Source organism: Aythya fuligula, chromosome 2 (assembly GCF_009819795.1).
Source record: "Aythya fuligula isolate bAytFul2 chromosome 2, bAytFul2.pri, whole genome shotgun sequence".
NCBI classification, from domain to species: domain Eukaryota; kingdom Metazoa; phylum Chordata; class Aves; order Anseriformes; family Anatidae; genus Aythya; species Aythya fuligula.
Window position 1 is genome coordinate 32,249,381 of NC_045560.1, and position 17,398 is coordinate 32,266,778.

At 35.9% G+C, this 17,398-nt stretch overlaps 1 protein-coding gene across 1 annotated transcript in view; it reads left to right on the forward strand.

Annotated features, from left to right (window-relative positions):
- The window catches only part of HDAC9 (histone deacetylase 9), a 472,308-nt gene that overhangs the window by 328,762 nt on the left and 126,148 nt on the right, over nt 1-17,398 (forward strand). The window contains exons 15-17 of the mRNA XM_032181790.1: nt 2,800-2,933; nt 11,123-11,243; nt 16,894-16,943. Coding sequence (XP_032037681.1) covers nt 2,800-2,933; nt 11,123-11,243; nt 16,894-16,943 — 305 coding nt within the window. The remainder of the gene's footprint in view (nt 1-2,799; nt 2,934-11,122; nt 11,244-16,893; nt 16,944-17,398) is intronic.

Below are 17,398 nucleotides of genomic sequence, written 5' to 3' on the forward strand. Positions count from 1 at the left end.
GTATGACCAGCAGCCATACATCAGAATTACTTGCACATCCTAAATCAATGTAGATGCTTGCAATAAATGAAAACATATATCTCAGTCTTTTCTTAAGTCAAATAATCTTGTTTAGAAATAATTTCTTGCACTTTCTGGTGTGAATATCTTGCTATTTAAAAGTTTGGAATATAAATTTCTACCATGCAATACTGACCTGACCAGTTAAACTGATTTTTCATTTGGACAAGGTAATTCACATACAACAAAATTACATTTTCATTTATTTTCTATTTGGGTAAAAATATTAATGCATTAAGGAAGGGATGCCTATATCTGTCTATGTCTATGTCTATGTCTATGTCTATGTCTATGTCTATGTCTATGTCTATGTCAATGTCTATCTATGTCTGTCTGTATCTCTCTATATCTATCTCTCTATATCTATATCATCTATATCTATATCTAATCTATCATCTATATCATCTATATCTATATCATCTATATCTATATCATCTATACTATACCTATATCATCTAATCTATATCTATCTCTATCATCCATCTATCTATACCTATATCATACATGTATACCTATGTCTATATCATCGTAAGCATTCTGCATTTCACTTCAAAACCCCTGTTTGGTTTCACCACTGATATAGTATTCAAAAAGTGTCATTATTATATAATTTCTTGATTCTGTATAATACTAACATAATAAAACATATATTTTTTATTTTTATTAACTGCAGTTTGGACTATGCAAATCTAAGTGTATAGGGAACACTCATAATTAGAATAATATGATGGCTGAAAGAGTGGCAGACAAGAGATACTTTCAACTTCGAACTACTCTTGTCAACATTTAACAACAAGTGTTTCCATCAAAGTCCATTGGATATAAGTGCCTGCTTTGCCTAAGTGCTTCTGGAAATCCTAATGCATGTCCATTTAGCATCTAAACATCTCCCCTGTTGGTAAGGGGGATGGGAGGGAAGGTTTTCTTAGTTAATATTATAATGACCACTGCCAATTGTAAAATCTGGGTATGCAATAGACAGTAGAAGTTAAAGCTCTGGGTGCCAAGAAAAGGAAAGTTAGATATGTAAACATGCATCTATTTGCATGCACACTTGGTGTTTCAAATAACTTATAAGACCTGATGATAGAGCAGCAAAGCTTATAAACTGTGCAGTGCAAATAACTGCAGAGAAAAGAAATTATTAACTGCTTTGGCAATGCCAGCAGAGATTTTAAGCTGCATTAGTTTATTAGTTCCAGATTTTCACTGGTTCTTTTTTATTGTTTAAAAGAAAACAAACCAAAAAAATAAGTACAAGATTTCATTGCCAATGCACTATTTTTTTTTGTTGGATAACTGTTTAGCATAAAACCAGTCATGCTACATGTAGGTATTATTTTTGTGTTCTCCTTATGCTAAACATGATTGTCATATTATCATTTTGACTTAAATAGCAAAATCCCAAAGGATCAGTTCTAAAGTGCATGAGCTAAGTAATATGACAGCATAAATATTTCTAGAGCAGCATAATTTAAAAATTCTGGCTTCTAATTGAATTTTCTCAGAACCTTAACTTTGCATTACCCACAATGTATACAGGCTCCTATTCAGCAGAATTTTTAAACACTTTAATAAAGTTCAATATCCATTCAAGAACTTTGCTGAATAAGGGTGGTATTGAGCATGTTGTTGAATCTGGACTTTAATTTTGTATTTTCTTCACTGGCTGACTTTTCAGTAGCAGGCTAAAACAATTTTCCCAGAACTGTGTTGGCATCCCAGCAGTGATGGCACATAAGAAAGAATTTTTGAGTGCCAAGTTTTGCAGCTTGAAGAAGTTGTTGATTTGAGTCCTTTTCAATTGTAAGGGGAAGAAAAATCCAAATATTTCCCAAATGAAAATGGTTCACGGGGGTATTTTTTGTTCCAGACATTTCTGAGGGACATGCAAACAATAAGTAAATAAATAGCATTATTTTTCAGTGTCCTAGACTTTGTTTAAGAGCCTTGAAAACTGAAGCTTAGTTTTCAAGCCTACTCTCTATAATTTCTCTCTTGCTCTTAACACACAGCTACAGAGCAATGTGATATTGATACCTCTGCGGTATAAAGTTGTTCTGTCCTTGGATAAATGAGCATAGAAAATTCCAAAGGAACTTTGCATTGCAGTCTAACAACAGGATTTGGTCTTAATTGTGTAGTGAGTGGAAGTTTTCTTTTTAATGAAAAATGACTCTGGCTGCCACTGTTGCATCTCTCTGAAATTTCCACCTGATATGCTTTTGACTTAATATAGTATCAGTTAAGCACTACAAATACAAAGTAGCACTGTCATTGTAAAAATTATTTTAAAAGTTGTTTTTCTGAGTGGCTTTCCTTAGACTGCTATGAATAAATAATACTTTCTTGTACAGAGGTTGATTAACAACCTTAACTGGCTTTATCCACTAAATAAAGAGAAAATAACTGATTCAGTAACATTACTCATTTTTTTCTAGACATAAAAGATTTAACAAGGCACCACCCAATTTCCTTTCTTCTTGACAGTTGTGTTTTTAGTATAGTTTCTTGAACACTATTTTTATATGTATGTACACTATACTATACTATGAAAGATACAATTTTTAAGTCAACATTCACAGTCTCTCAAAGAAAATAGCATTTAAGATCCAGAATTTTCATCTTTCTCCAACTGACAAATAAAATCTAGATGTGCTAGAGTATGCGTGACATGAGACTATATAACTTGCATTTGTTTTACTCACTGTTTCTTATTGTGTTGTCTTTGTACTGAAGGTGTTGTATATGACAGTCTGATGCTGAAGCACCAGTGTATGTGTGGCAACTACGCTAATCACCCCGAGCATGCTGGAAGGATCCAAAGCATCTGGTCAAGGCTGCAAGAAACTGGGTTGCTAAACAAGTGTGAGGTAATAAAAGATAAAGACCAGATACTTGACTTTTTAAAGTAAATGGAAAAATTATTAAGTCCTAAATCTGTCTTAATTCTGTAAGAATAGAGTGAATTAACATCAAATTATTTGGATTTATCTGGTGATATTAAAATAGCACATTTTCAGAAAGCACACTTTCCAAGCAGAAAACAAATAATTTGCGTCATAGAAGTCATATCCATATGCATAAAAACCTAAAACTCAGGTGTAACCCTGCTCCTCACCTTGATATAGAAATTTAGAATGACAGAATCAAATGGCAACTGCAGAACTTTCAATAGAACAGTCCCTGATTTCTTGAAGCAACTAACAATTTTACTTCTGTAGTAGTATAGAGCACTGCTTGTTTACATGTACTTTCTATCACTCCATAAACACATTGAATCTTGTCTTATTTCAGGCTACAAACTGTTTTCAAAAGCATTGTAATTTTTCTGGAATACAATGGGTGCCAAGTCAAAAAAAACCAAAGCATTCAAGTGCAATCTTCTAGATAACATCAAAGCAACAGCAAAGCTTTCTTCTATTTTGATTTCCCTCAAAAAATCATGTATTAAAATATCATGCTTAAAGCAAACATGGGCTCTCAGGTTAATATATGTCTGGGGTTACTGAAAAACAACTTTTCCTACCGCTCACTGCTTCCTGCCAGTTGTGCAGCACTGTCAACTTCTGCAGAAGCCTGTGGCAAATGAGGGTGCTTATGGCACTGCAGCACAAGTCAACAAAGTTCAACAGAAGTCTGCTTACGTTTTCAGGATCTCCAAATTGTCAGGGTTCATATACTCTCTTTTTGGTTTTGATATTTATTTATATATTTATTTATTTATTTTGATTTTTTTTAGTTACTTTTCTTTAAATACTTAGGTTTTTACAAACCCAATGGAACAGGTATAATAGCTCCCCCCCCCCCCCGCCCCCCCCCGTTTTTTTTTTAGTTATTAGTGGCTGTACACAAAGAGTATTTTGCCTAGTATACTGGGCAGGGAGACATTGCAAGGACTAGAAAAGGATTTGTTGTATACAATCATTTAACTAGGTGGCAGCACTCTAACAGGCTACTGTTGTTCTTTTTTAGCTTGGATAATTTTTTTTAATCTTCAAGAAGACATTCTTTCAGCAAGGTCCTTAAGGCCACATATCACACAAGTGGTTTCATTGACGGGATCACATACTTGAGTAAGTTAAACACCCAGTTGAGTGCTTTACTAAATGAAAGCCTAGATACCTTATCAGGACCCATACTATACAGAAAAGACAAAAGAGGACAAACAGGTAAAATGCAACGTGCCACTATGTATTATTTTCTTTATCAATAAACAGATTTTGCTGAATAATAAATTGTATAGGTCTCGAAAAGGTAAATTGGTAACGTAGTATAGATTAGTTCTGAGGTGCAGGCTAGTTTCTTGGAAGACTTACGGCTTTCCCTTGCAATTCTGCAATTTCAAAAATTGAATTATAGCCCATTAGGTCTTACAAAATCCAGAGAATGGGCAGAAACGAAATAAATAATTTCATGTTGAATGGCATTCAGTTGACTTTGACTCCCATTGTGTGCTTTGAAATGAAGCTGGAATGTGAAATGAGCTGTCAAAATGTAAACTGTGATGATAAAATCTTGGGAACTTCTGTGTGAAGTTCATGCATAGAACTGGTGTTTATCTTGATCCTGTTATGTAGTGAAAGGCAGGATTATATCTGATGATGTAATCCATCCTTTGCTTCACTGAATTCTCTACCATTTGCTTGATATCAAGCACATCCTTAAACCTGCTCACTTTTAAAAATATAGAAGGGTTGAAGCAATTTGGTTCAACAGTACTTGGATTCTTTAGAAAAGTTATTCAGCTGAATATGTGACTCATGTCACTAAAGGAGTGGTTATTGCATTATTCAAGAAATAGTGAGTTAATACCATTAAACTGTGTTCTGGAATACACCAAGTTGAGGTTGCAGAGCCAAAGCATCACTTGAACTGCACTGTCTCTTTTCCTGACTTCCGAATACTCCCTCATGGACACTAGTATTTCTTAATATAATTTCTCAATATAGTTTCCCAGAGTTTCTGTCAGAAGGAGTGCGGGGATGGGGGGATGTTTTACCACATGCAGTGTCTCATGCACCAAGTCTGAAGGACAGCTTAGGAACAGCAACATGCAACAGCCAGTCAGCAAACTCTCTACAGCAACTGTAAACTTTTTTTTTTTTTTTTAAATTAAAAAAGTATCCCACAAATGGACTGCAGTTCCACTTTTGCTTGATGAGAAGTTCCAGGATCAAATCCAGCTCAGTCAGGTATAGCACAGATCTCTTACCTTGCAACATGTGCATCCTTAGTCACAGAAGTGTGCTGGGGGGTGGCCTGCCTATTTTCTTATTCTAGCAAGAAACCTTTACATAAATGAAAAATCTATGTCTATATGATCTTTTTATCTCTGTCAGGGAACAAAACATGGTCTCTAAACCGTGTAACGTGGATTAACCTCTCTCATGCACCTCATATCCTGGAGAGATGAAGAGCACAGAGAAGCCAGGCATTGCCAGCTGAGCATGGGATAATGGAAGTCATACATACTGGGCTGACACTGGACTCACTGAAGTTAATAGATTAATCTAGATAGTTTAATATAGACTTTACCCACTAACTGTATATATTGCTCACATTGCCCTCATATATAGCAAATTTAAAATATAGCTTGGTAAATTCATAACAACATTTGACTAGGCTATTCAAAACTGTATCTTCACTACAAAATAAAATGTGCCGGGGACTGTTCTTCACCACTGTGGCCAACTGGCATAGAAAAGCCCATGTTCATACTATCAGAAATGCTCCCTGGCCCATGCCAGCGCCCCAGCCATGTCTGCAAGGTTTTTGGGAGAGTGTTAGTTGCTGCTCTGCCAAAATGGTGTGAAGGACCACTTTAGCAATTTAATAGTACAGATGATTGTGTTCCTCTGCCTGGGAATGTTTCCTGACACTGATTAATTTACTGCTGCATATATAGCCAAAAGGACCTGTTTCTCCAGACTGTATTTTGTCTTCCTAGCCATAGACATTTGAGCTCTAGAATTATTCAAACAATGTTAACAGGTTTCTTGCTAAATCAAGAATCAAGTTCTAGCTTTTGGAATATTTTATTTTATAGTTTTTGTTTTGTTTTGTTTTAAATACTATAATTTTTCCAAATGGATAGATTACTTCCCCCACTGTTTTTCCCAAGTTGAAAGAGAAAAACATTCAGATCACAGCCAGCCCTAGAGAGTGGGACCTGAGACACCAGTCCCTGACTGAGCCCAGGGCAAGAAGGTGCAGTCATTACCCTCTGTTCTGGACTTTTTTATAGTCTTGGTATTTAAGAAATGTATTGGGAAAGTACAGTTTGGCTATAATATTTTTTCATTAGGTTAGCAGTGTTGTGCATGTTTCTGAGATATCTGTTCTGTGTTTGGTAAAAGTTGACCAATGCAGAACAGACAGCTGTGAAATGCAGCCCTAGAACAGGGCAGCTAAAAAGACTGGCATAAAAACAACCATTAAGTTTATTATTATTATTATTATTATTATTATTATTATTATTATTATTATTATTATGGAATTTTCTCTTTGTAAAGAACAAAGCATAGCTGCCTTACCTTTGGGACAAAAGAAAGACTGAGTTATGTTTTGGTAGTGGTGTCTGCTTTCTACTTGTTCTACGGAGAGGAAGTATTTATGTAGCTCCTGTGGGGCCATAATTTATATGCACATGACTGGTATTAGGTTATACTGATCAACACAGTTTTAGAAAGGAGGGGAGGGGAGGGGAGGGGAGGGGAGGGGAGGGGGGGGAGAGGAGGGGAGGGGAGGGAAGGGAAAGGAAAGGAAAGGAAAGGAAAGGAAAGGAAAGGAAAGGAAAGGAAAGGAAAGGAAAGGAAAGGAAAGGAAAGGAAAGGAAAGGAAAGGAAAGGAAAGGAAAGGAAAGGAAAGGAAAGGAAAGGAAAGGAAAGGAAAGGAAAGGAAAGGAAAGGAAAGAGAAAAGAAAAGTAGACAAGGTCCCACTTCATGCTCTCACCTCTCCTTCCTATAGGGACTGTGGTCCAGCAATATTTTCCTTTTCAGAGTGGAATTTGATATGAATATGGGTAATTTTACACCTTCTGCTGTCCACATCTCATGGACCAAAGGGGACTGAATGAAAGAATTAAAAGTTTTACAAACCTTTGAGTCTGCCAGATCACATGGACCAAAATATATATAAAAAAAATTCATCCCCTGAGTCTCAGTTTACCACTAAAGAAGGAATAACACAGGAAAGTCTATAAAGACACTTTAAGAGCAAAATCCTTTGCAGTGTTGAACATACTCAGGTTAGGCACTGGAAGCCCAAAACACATGAAGATAATAACTGTGTGTGTATGAATGATATACCTGCAATTTCCTCATAAAGAAGAGAAAGAGTGATGAGAATGAGATGAGAATGAGATGAGAGATGAGAAGAATGAGAGATGAGAGAGAAGAGAGAGAGTGTACTGACTGGCAAAATATCCATGTTATCTCTGTGTATTTTTTTCAAAATAAGAGAGAATTTAACAATTATGAGAAATCCCAGAAAAGTAAGAAACACTCTGAAGACCTTCTTTACAAACTGAGTAACCTGAGAGAATCTCTGAGACACTGTCTCCATACAAATAGCTGCAGTAAAGGCAATGGTCATCATACACTGAGAGACCTGAGTGAGAAATATTGCTTAAGCTATGTCAACAATTCCTGTTAGTTTAGCAGAGAGAAATAGGCGGTGTCACCTTTGTCTTTTTGAATCTCTAACTATGCAAGAGTTTAGTCTGCTGAAAGTCTAACCAAAATCCCTAGGTTAACAGAGGTTATCTATGTGAAACTTTAATGATATATTTTAATCAGGAGACCAGACTAGACAGTCCTCTTTGACCTTAAATTCTATGAAAGGTGAAAACATTTTCCTGTTGTGGGGAGAATAGCTTTCTGGTTCTGGACTGTTTTTTTGAAGTGCTTAGGTGCATTTTGCTCTCCTGAGATGTGCAAATGGTGTGCTGATGAGGGGACCTGCATATGGCAGAGGCGGGAGCCAACACACAGATTGCCATGTACATTAGAAAAGAATGACTTGCCTTTCTACTATGGATGTATGACCAAACAAGCCCTTTCAAGTTCCCCAAATGAAACAAATATGGTCCAAAAGTTCTCCTATGCTATTTCACCTTTTTCATCAGCTTTGTGTCATTTTTCTGCTTTCTAGTACACTTTAGTCTTTTGATGTTACTAAGGGCAAAGAAAATGAAAAAGGACATATTAAAATAAAAAAGATGTGGATAAAAATGTACGTATAAAGTTATACAGATGCATATGTTACGTTGTCTAATAGCTCATGCCAGCAAGAGACAGAAACTTGCTTTACATAACTGAAGTTATATGATTCCAGACTCTGGTAATAGACTTATGGCATGTGCTTTTATAAATCAGCTAAATTCTGACATCATTGTGTAAGAATAATTGTTCTTATTATTACAGGGCATTTTAGTATCACTTTTTGTGTGTGTGTTTGTGTGTGTGGAAACTTAGATAGTTAGAATTTTAATTCTATTCAAAATGGATTGACCTGCAGAGATACAGCAAAGGTGGGATGAAAGGAACAATAAATGAGGAGGTGTGAATGCAGAAACAGTGCAGATGTGCACTCTTTACATTTCCCTTTCCTCCTGCCATTTACTGTGTGAATGAAATGTGCTTGCTAATGTTCAATGTTGTAGCTGGAGAAGCCTTGGAGAAAGAGCAGCTTGGCTGTTGGCTGCACCTTGAGGACCTTACTGTCAGGAGTAGCCTGAAGTAGGCTGTTAGATGCTATTTGGTTTCTTCAACAAGCTTTTTTCTACACAGCCTCTGTCTTCCTAGAGAATCTGGCTAGCAATATTGGGTAACAGGAGGCTCCTCAGCAAAATACTCTCCACTCTGGTTCATTCTGGGGTTCATTTAGAGACCCTACCCAGTTAGTGTAGAACTATAGAATACCACAGAGCTCCCTGTTATAAGAATGGTGTCTGGCTGTGGGTCTTCTCGTAGTTAAAATGGTACAGCATTTAACAGCACTTAAAAAGAGATAGACAGTTAACTGTCTTAGGCATGTCCTATAGAGCTTTTGTGTAACTTGTAGAAAATATATGACCAGAGTATATGTTATATAAATATATGACTCAAGGTTTTTTGATGTCACCTTCATAAAATACCCCTATACTTTTCTTACACATTTGTTTTAGCTGTCCTAGACACTAACTCTCCTTCCCTGTTTTGCTGTTGAAAGCTGGATATAAAGATTTTAAGCAGCTGATCAGAAACATAGACATTAATAAGAATGGATGAATGAATAAATGTTACCAGTCACCTCGCCTGTGAAGAAAAATACTTCATCTGACCCAGAAGAACTATTATAGAGTGCACTGACTCCATGAAGTAACATAATGTGCTGATTTTGATTGTGCAACTGTGTGTTAAAAGGATGTGAGTGCACTGCTACAAATTCTCATGTGAGACTGGGAGAGGTCTGAAGAAAGTAGTGATGAAAAAAGGGTTTATTAAGTCATTTAGTTCTTGGATCATTCCTTAAAATGTTTTTTCCATTGTTGTATTCAGTCCATTTCTAAACACTACAAGAAATAGGGCTTCCACCATTTCCCTGGAGGGGAGCTTGTTCCCAGTCATCTAGATCTAACTCTTAGGACATTTTGCCTGATTATTTAGAAAAAAATTGCTACTGCCTAACTCAGTATAAACTGTGCTTGGTTCTCTCCTAACATCCCCACACTCATCCCCCAGAAGCTCTTTTTGTCCTCACATTCTCTTTAATATTTATGAAATCGCTTTCTTCTCCTAGTGAAGAGGTTACTGCTTCTGGATGTGCATGAGTAGGTGATGGATATAATAAGAATGACAACTTAAACTCTAAAAAAACTAGATGTGACCAATATTTCTGTAACAGGTTAATCAGTCTAGTAAAACTAGGTCAGTCTATTTAGATAACTCCTGTACCTGTTTATTTGTAGACCTTTACAGTCAGGCGGATTCACAGTCAAACCTGCGAGAGGTTTTGCCCCAGATGTTCATAATGACCAGCTCTGCAAACAGAGTCTAAGACGTTAAAAACAGTCCATTTTCTCTTTGTGTTATGAACAGGAAAGATGATCTTGGGACCTGAACTTTGTTGACAGTGCTGTTTATTATGCCCAAACCTGAACAAAATCTGCTTCATGTTGCTGTGTTTGCAAAAGCACTAACACAGGCAGAGAAGTAAATATTTCCATGACACTCTGTAACTCCTAATACATACAAGGAACAGACCTGGTGAATAAGAAAGTTTTAGTTTTATCTTTTCTTCCTTCTTTCCTATCTGCCTTATTTATCTAAACTGATTAAATTTATAGAATTGATAGTCCCTTTAGAAATAGTCCCTTTTTAACACTGATTTAAGTGGGGAGAGTACAAGCTGGTGAAACAGTTAAAGAGACAAACTCCACATGCAAAAACATAATAAAGCAAGTGAGTCAGTATCTACAACAAAAAAATGATCCTGGGAGATCAAACATATTCCAAAAAAAAAAAAAAAAAAGATATGGAAATATTTTATTGAAGAGCTTACACTTTAATTTTCTTCCTCTCTCTGGCTCTCCTCACTGTAATCATGCTCTCCCAGCAGCGTAAATTGCAGGTATTTTAATAACACAAAAAACATTAATCCATACTCAAAACACATCTGCAGATTACAAGTGTGAATAAAGTTTTGTTTTTTAAACTAGAAGTTTTCTAGCCAACTCTCTGACTTAAAAAATATTTTACTTTTGGTTCACATTTCATAAAATAATGTAGAAAAAGTCAGAATCTTTTCTTTCCCTTGTATGTGAAACCCTGTATTAAGTTAACTCTGCTAAGACTTAAGAGAAGCATTTGTGATAAACCACACACGCATTTGTTTTTCATATAGCATTACTTTAATAAACAAATCAGTGTCACATTCCTGCATGACGCAATTTCAACCCATTATTAATCATACTAAATGTTATTTTGGACCTTTACTTTTTTTTTTTTTTTTTTTTTTTTTTTTTTTCCCCTAAATATTGTCAGTGGAATATTGTAGGCCTCTGCTGTTTTCTTTCAGCGAATTCGAGGTCGAAAAGCCAGTCTGGAGGAAATACAGCTGGTTCACTCTGAACATCATTCACTGCTGTATGGCACCAGCCCCCTGAACAGACAGAAGCTGGACCCCAGGAAACTCCTAGGTCTGTACAGGCCTCTATTCTACTGAGAACAGCACATTCCAGCACTGTCATTAGTCATAGCTGGTGTCAGTTTAAAATACTTGGCAAGCAGTGTGACAAAAATTCACTTTTTCCAAATGCATTGCTGTGTGGAAGGAGAATGTTACAATGGAAGCCAAATATAGATTAGCAAAATGCACAGACTGGAAAGCAGCAATAGAAGTTTCTCCTCATTTGCTTCGAAACCGTCGAAGTGTTAACCCATTATTGTAATTTGCTCTCCATCAGAGGTTGATGGCAATTTTGAACACGGTGGTCTTTGATCTCCTTGTGTTCTTTGCTTTGAAAATGGGAGTTTAAGATACACTTGCTTGTCAGAATTGCTTATTTGTTGTTCTCATTTGCTTTATTTCAATGATTTCAGCCTTGCTGATTGCAGATACCATGTCTGAGTCTTGCTACCGAGTGAACTTTATTTTAATGCTTTGCCATTATGCAGAATACAATGTCTTTCTGAATAACCAGGAAAAGACATTAAAATATTAAATGGACCCATGGATATACAGAATGGCATAAAACTGACAAGATTTTCTTATCAAATATCTTCATACACAGCCAAAGTGTATGTACATTCACTTTCATAGTAGAAAAGCAGGGTTAAATTGAGCTCTGTCATGACTGGAGCATGAAGCAGAGCATCTTGTCACACCTGCTACAGAGGATTTGAAATGAAACACAAATAGTGCATTTTAGAAATAATGTGTGAGTGAAATCTTGCCCCTAAATCCCAGCACACTAGATGGAACACACATTCTCAGCTATTTTTATAGCACTTTAAGATATAGAGATTTTCCTAAATGTAATAAAACCCAACCCAAACAAAAACAATACTAGCCATCAAAAGAAATTGCTGTCACAGTTCTAGTAATACATAGCAATTATCTTGCTTTAGAAAGAGTTCCTTCTATAATGCATACTGTTGCTTCAGTGAATCATAAAAGTAGATAAGAAAAATGTCTTGATCACAATGTTATCTAAGTTTATGCACCTTCTTCAAGCTGAAATATGTTAGATTCTCAGAAGATGGAGTTTTCAAAGTAGGAAATCCTCATCTTTATTTTTTTTTTAAAGAAAAAGCACTAAATTCCTGCAACATTAAAAACTGGAAACATTTTGATTTGGGATTATCAACATTGTCAAAATATTCCATTTTGATGAAGTCCAGCATTTCATTTAGCTTGTGATGGTTTTGATTCATTTCATTTTAACTTCTACATTATTTAATATAACATACATTTATATGAAATCTTGTTCCCATTTTGGATCTCAGTGGTTGACTAGCATATGGGATGCAGTGTGTAGTATCAGTAATGAGGTGAAAAAAATAATGTACCCGTATATTCTTGCTATGTTTCTGCCTGTGTATAAAGAATGCAGAAGACTTTGTTTACCTAGTCTTAGAAAACCATTTATTTGCCCACTGTTCTTTACTCAACACTCCTTGCCTTTTTCATTTGGCACTCAGTCCAAAACATTTACTCTCTGAGTTTATATCAAAATCACACTCCTAGCATATATTCTGAGTGTATCCTTGGCTTAATGCCCTCGTCTGTCTCTGTAGGATGTTTTCTTGCTGCCTCTCGCATGGCCTTTTACCGAGACAACAGTCAACGAAACACCCTTCCCACATGCTTTTGCATGTGCCTTTTTTTTTTTTTTCTTTCTGTTGGCTGGAAGCTCTGATCATTTGAGCTTTCATACTCTTGTATAAAAGAACCTAATTATCTTTTAAATTTTTCCAAAATGCAGTGTGACTGTTCCACCTTTCATTGTCCCCAGTTCTGTGAGGTTGAACCTAACCAATGCTGACATTAAAATTAACATCTTGGTATAGCATAAAAATTCAAAATGATGTGTAGCAAAGGAGAAAAATCTAAAGGAAATGTTTCTCATAAAAATTGTCATCAATAACATCATCTCATAAAACAGTCCTATTTTCAGTGGAAATTTTCTTCCTTCCTTCCTTCCTTCCTTCCTTCCTTCCTTCCTTCCTTCCTTCCTTCCTTCCTTCCTTCCTTCCTTCCTTCCTTCCTTCCTTCCTTCCTTCCTTCCTCCTTTTCATCTTTTTTCCTGCAGAAATTGTTTCATCGGATTATGGCTTTGCATCTTAATGAAAAGAGTTTCATTCCTTCCCTTACTCTTCTACCTACCCAAAAAGACAGAGGCACACTTTGTTCTCCACTCTTAAGCCTCAGAAAAGTGTTTGTTCCTTTTTTTGCTGTTCAGAAGACTGCATCTACATTGTCTGAAGGTCTTTCCTTGCTAACAAGCAGTTTCTGTATCTTTCAAATAGAAAAGAAGCACTTGAAGGAATGAAATTAAGTACGACTAAAGCTAGAAATGTGCTATCTGTCAATAAAAGTTTATTTCCATGTTCAGGTAACCTACTTTGTTCTGGAAGGCTGCAAAGCAAAATGGTTGTGAACTACTGAAATCAGTGAGAATTATGTACACAGATATTATGAATATTCTTAATGCTTTCAGAGTATAAACTAGCTTGAACTCTTGGCTTGATTTTCCCCAAAACAGGTCTTACAAACACAGCTATTGCAAATGATCACTTCTATTTTTACACTATTGTGCAGCTAAGCTTTTGACTGATCATATTTCACTGTGGTGTGTTAAGCAACATGTTATGTTGCATTACATTTTCTTGACATGAAGGAAACTAATATGGAGACTGTGTGTCACATCACATTATGGTTTCATGTGACAGAATACAACCTTTCAAAACTCTCTGAATAAGCTCAAGGGCAGAACATTTACCAAGCAGCTCTTACAAATTTGTTTGCTTTTTACCTCTACAACAATAATTAAGGAAGTGTTTCTAAAAAGTAAGTTTCCAATGATTACAAGTTTTTAAAAGTGAGAAATATACTGTCAACACATCCCTGACAGTGAGGCAGCATTTAAAATACAACTAAAGGATGCATTTACAGAGTGTCTGTGCAATTGTAATTTCAAGTCAGTCAAAAAATGACAACTTAGAAGAAATGGCTTCATTCTCAAGGGGTGACACTGAAAACAATCATGTTTCTCAAACTGACTTTGCTTTTTACTGAATGGTGCCTTTTCACGAGTGAACGCTTTTTTTTTTTTTTTTTTTAAAGACAGCTTTTTGCCCAACACTTTTCTTGCTCATCAGAGTCCCAGCCTCCAGTTGCCAATCTCCTAAACAGCTTTATTGACTTCCATAGGGGCCTCCTAACTTCAGTGGTGGGTGCCTCATCACACAATTTGACTAACAACTGCTACTGCCTTTGTGGCTTTACATTTCAGAGTACAAATCTTAGATAATTTTTATAACTTTATCTGCACATTTTTGGGGTGAATCTTCTCTAAAAGACCTTTTTTCTAAAGCAATTTGTTGATTATTGCAAATTCTGTCCTGATGCAAAGCCATTTGTCTTTCATCTTAGTTGAAGTATTCCAATATATATTTTCTTTTATTATTTTACTCTGGAAGTGTCTCGGGGTGAGGAAGGGTGATGCTGGGAAATATCTGCTATTTAACAAATTCTGCTGAGGCATCATCTCTAAACATAATGGGAAATTCTCATAATTCATTTTCAGGATTTGCTTTTTTTCCTGCTGATTTTCATTTATGGAGGAGTGTTATGAGCTCTTTACTTTATGTGATGGTAGCTAAATTTTGGTCTCACTCTCTTAGAGGAATCTTTCCCAATGTTTTCATGAAATCTTGATGTTTTTCTTCTGCAATGTCTGTCTTCTTCTTCTTTTTTGACTCTTGTGCAATAGAAGTGAATATCCTGGCAAGTTGCTTGATACACTGAAAAGGCTTTGTGCTTGTTTTTTTCCCTGCTTTAGTACTATCTGTTGATTGATTTTAGTGTCCTTCCTCACCATCTGCTTTTCTGTTTTCACTTTGTGTTTGTTGTTTTTAATAGTGTTTACCATGTACAATGTGCCTGGTTGCACGGAGATAAATGAGAATTCATCTGTTCTCTCTTATGCAATGGAATTTAAGAAAAAAGGTCTAGTCATTCAATATTCTAAAAATGCCTTCTTTTATCTCAGATTTCAGCTTATGTTTCCATTAATGTCTCCTGACACTTTAACAGCATTAATTTTTTAGTTAGCTGCTCAAGACTTTTTGATCTTCCCCACAGTAAAAAGTGAAAAATAGCTGTTCACATTGGTCCCTGGATCTGCTTAGCAAGGGATCTGGAAACTCCTCCCATACCTCTGCTCTGACGGTCTTCATCAACGAACATTTCCTTGCATGTCTGGGGCCATTAGGACTCACAGTATGAGAATGCTCTGCATAGCTGCTGCACCTGCATTTCCCCTGGTAGCTCCACAGGAGGTTTTGTTTGGCTTCTCTCACACACTGTGCAAAATGATCAAAGGCCACTGGTCGGTTAAAAATGCATCTTGGATTTTACTCAAAGCGTAAAGCACTTTCTTCATCTCAGATCTTGCAGTCCGATCTCTCATACTTCAAAGATGATGGCTTATAATTGTCTTTGTACATTTCATTGGCACCTGCTGAATATGAGTAACTGCAGCGTTTGCCCCTTCCATAACAATGGGTGGCTCCTCTAGGTAACCTGAGTGATTCACTATCTAACGCTTCCTCCATATGGCAAAGTCACAAAGCCAGTTCTGTGATACTGTGGGGGAAGAGCGTATGTTCTCTTCCACAGCTGCCTTAGGATCAGTTTACATACTTCAATGGGAACTGCATCAAATCCTGAGATCCTTACCCGGTTTCAGTATTGTCCTTATTAAGACAAACAATTAGTTTAGTGGTACAAAAACAAACAAACAAACAACAACAAAAAACATAACCACCATCACCAAAACAACTGCAACAACAAAACAAGCAACATGAACTAATAAAAAGCAATTCTAAATATTGAAGTAAATCCTAAGCTAGAAAACAGATTCTAAAATCTATTAAGTACTTTTTCCGTTTAGTATAATACATTTTCTGAGTAGTACAGAACCAACTAGTATTTCATTTTATGTTTTAAAATGTTAACTTGTTCATTGATGGAATGTAAATGGCAAGATTTTTTTGCCAAAGTAGAAGATGAAGACTGCAAATTTAAAAGCAGAAACATTTAGGAGAGCTGAAGTTTAAAAATTACTCATCAGTTGCACGTAAAGCTTAATGAGGTTCCCTCTGTTGTCAGTGAAAAGAAGCAGGCACTTCTCAAGTGTAATTCATCCCCTCAGTCATCTAGGCTGGGCAGAGGTGCCTATCTTACTCCACTGGCTGTAGAAGAAGCTGAGATGACTAACTTAGACAAGCTGCTTATCTTTTCAGCGACTAAAGATAATGGGTTAATTACTAGCTGTAGTACAGTGACTATCTGTGGAGTTTGGAGCATTACTTATACACTCCTTTGAAACTATGATTTACCAATCTTAAGATTTGTCACTGTTGAAAAAGAGTAATTTCAATGCAACATGGCTGATTTGCTTTCTAAGTGCTATTGATATTATTTGTTTGAATACATGGTATTTTCACTGTGTGATACCAAAATTCAGAAATCAGAATTATATTAGAGGGATTATTGTTCCAGTATTTAAATGAACTTTTGATAACTATTGCTTATTGTTTCTTTTTTTCTTTAATATATAGGAAACGTGTCTCAAAAACTCTTTTCCTTGTTGCCTTGTGGGGGACTTGGGGTAAGTAGATTTTTATTTATTTATTTTGCAAGAGGGAAAGCACACGGCACATATATTCATGAGCTCCATAGCACTGTTGCTGTATCAGTTCAAAGTCATGAGAAGTTGACGATGAATCTTGAGATAAAATCTGAGACACTATCATACCATTCTCAAAGACATAGAAAAAATACATTGTGATAAGCATATAGAGCAATTAGACAGGAATATATTTTGTGAAAACATACATTTCTTAGTTGTCCTTTTTTTTTTTTTTTTATGGGATCTATTTTTGAGAAAAGTAACAGAATGAACTTTGAAGAAGTGAAAATAAATATAGCTTTGCATTATTCAGAGAGGAGAAAAAAATTATCAACACTAACATTTAGCATGATGAGAACTGTTCACTAGTTGCTAGAAAATTCCTTGGGTTCTGTTAAACTAATAAATTAATTAAGCATTTTTTATGGCCTGTT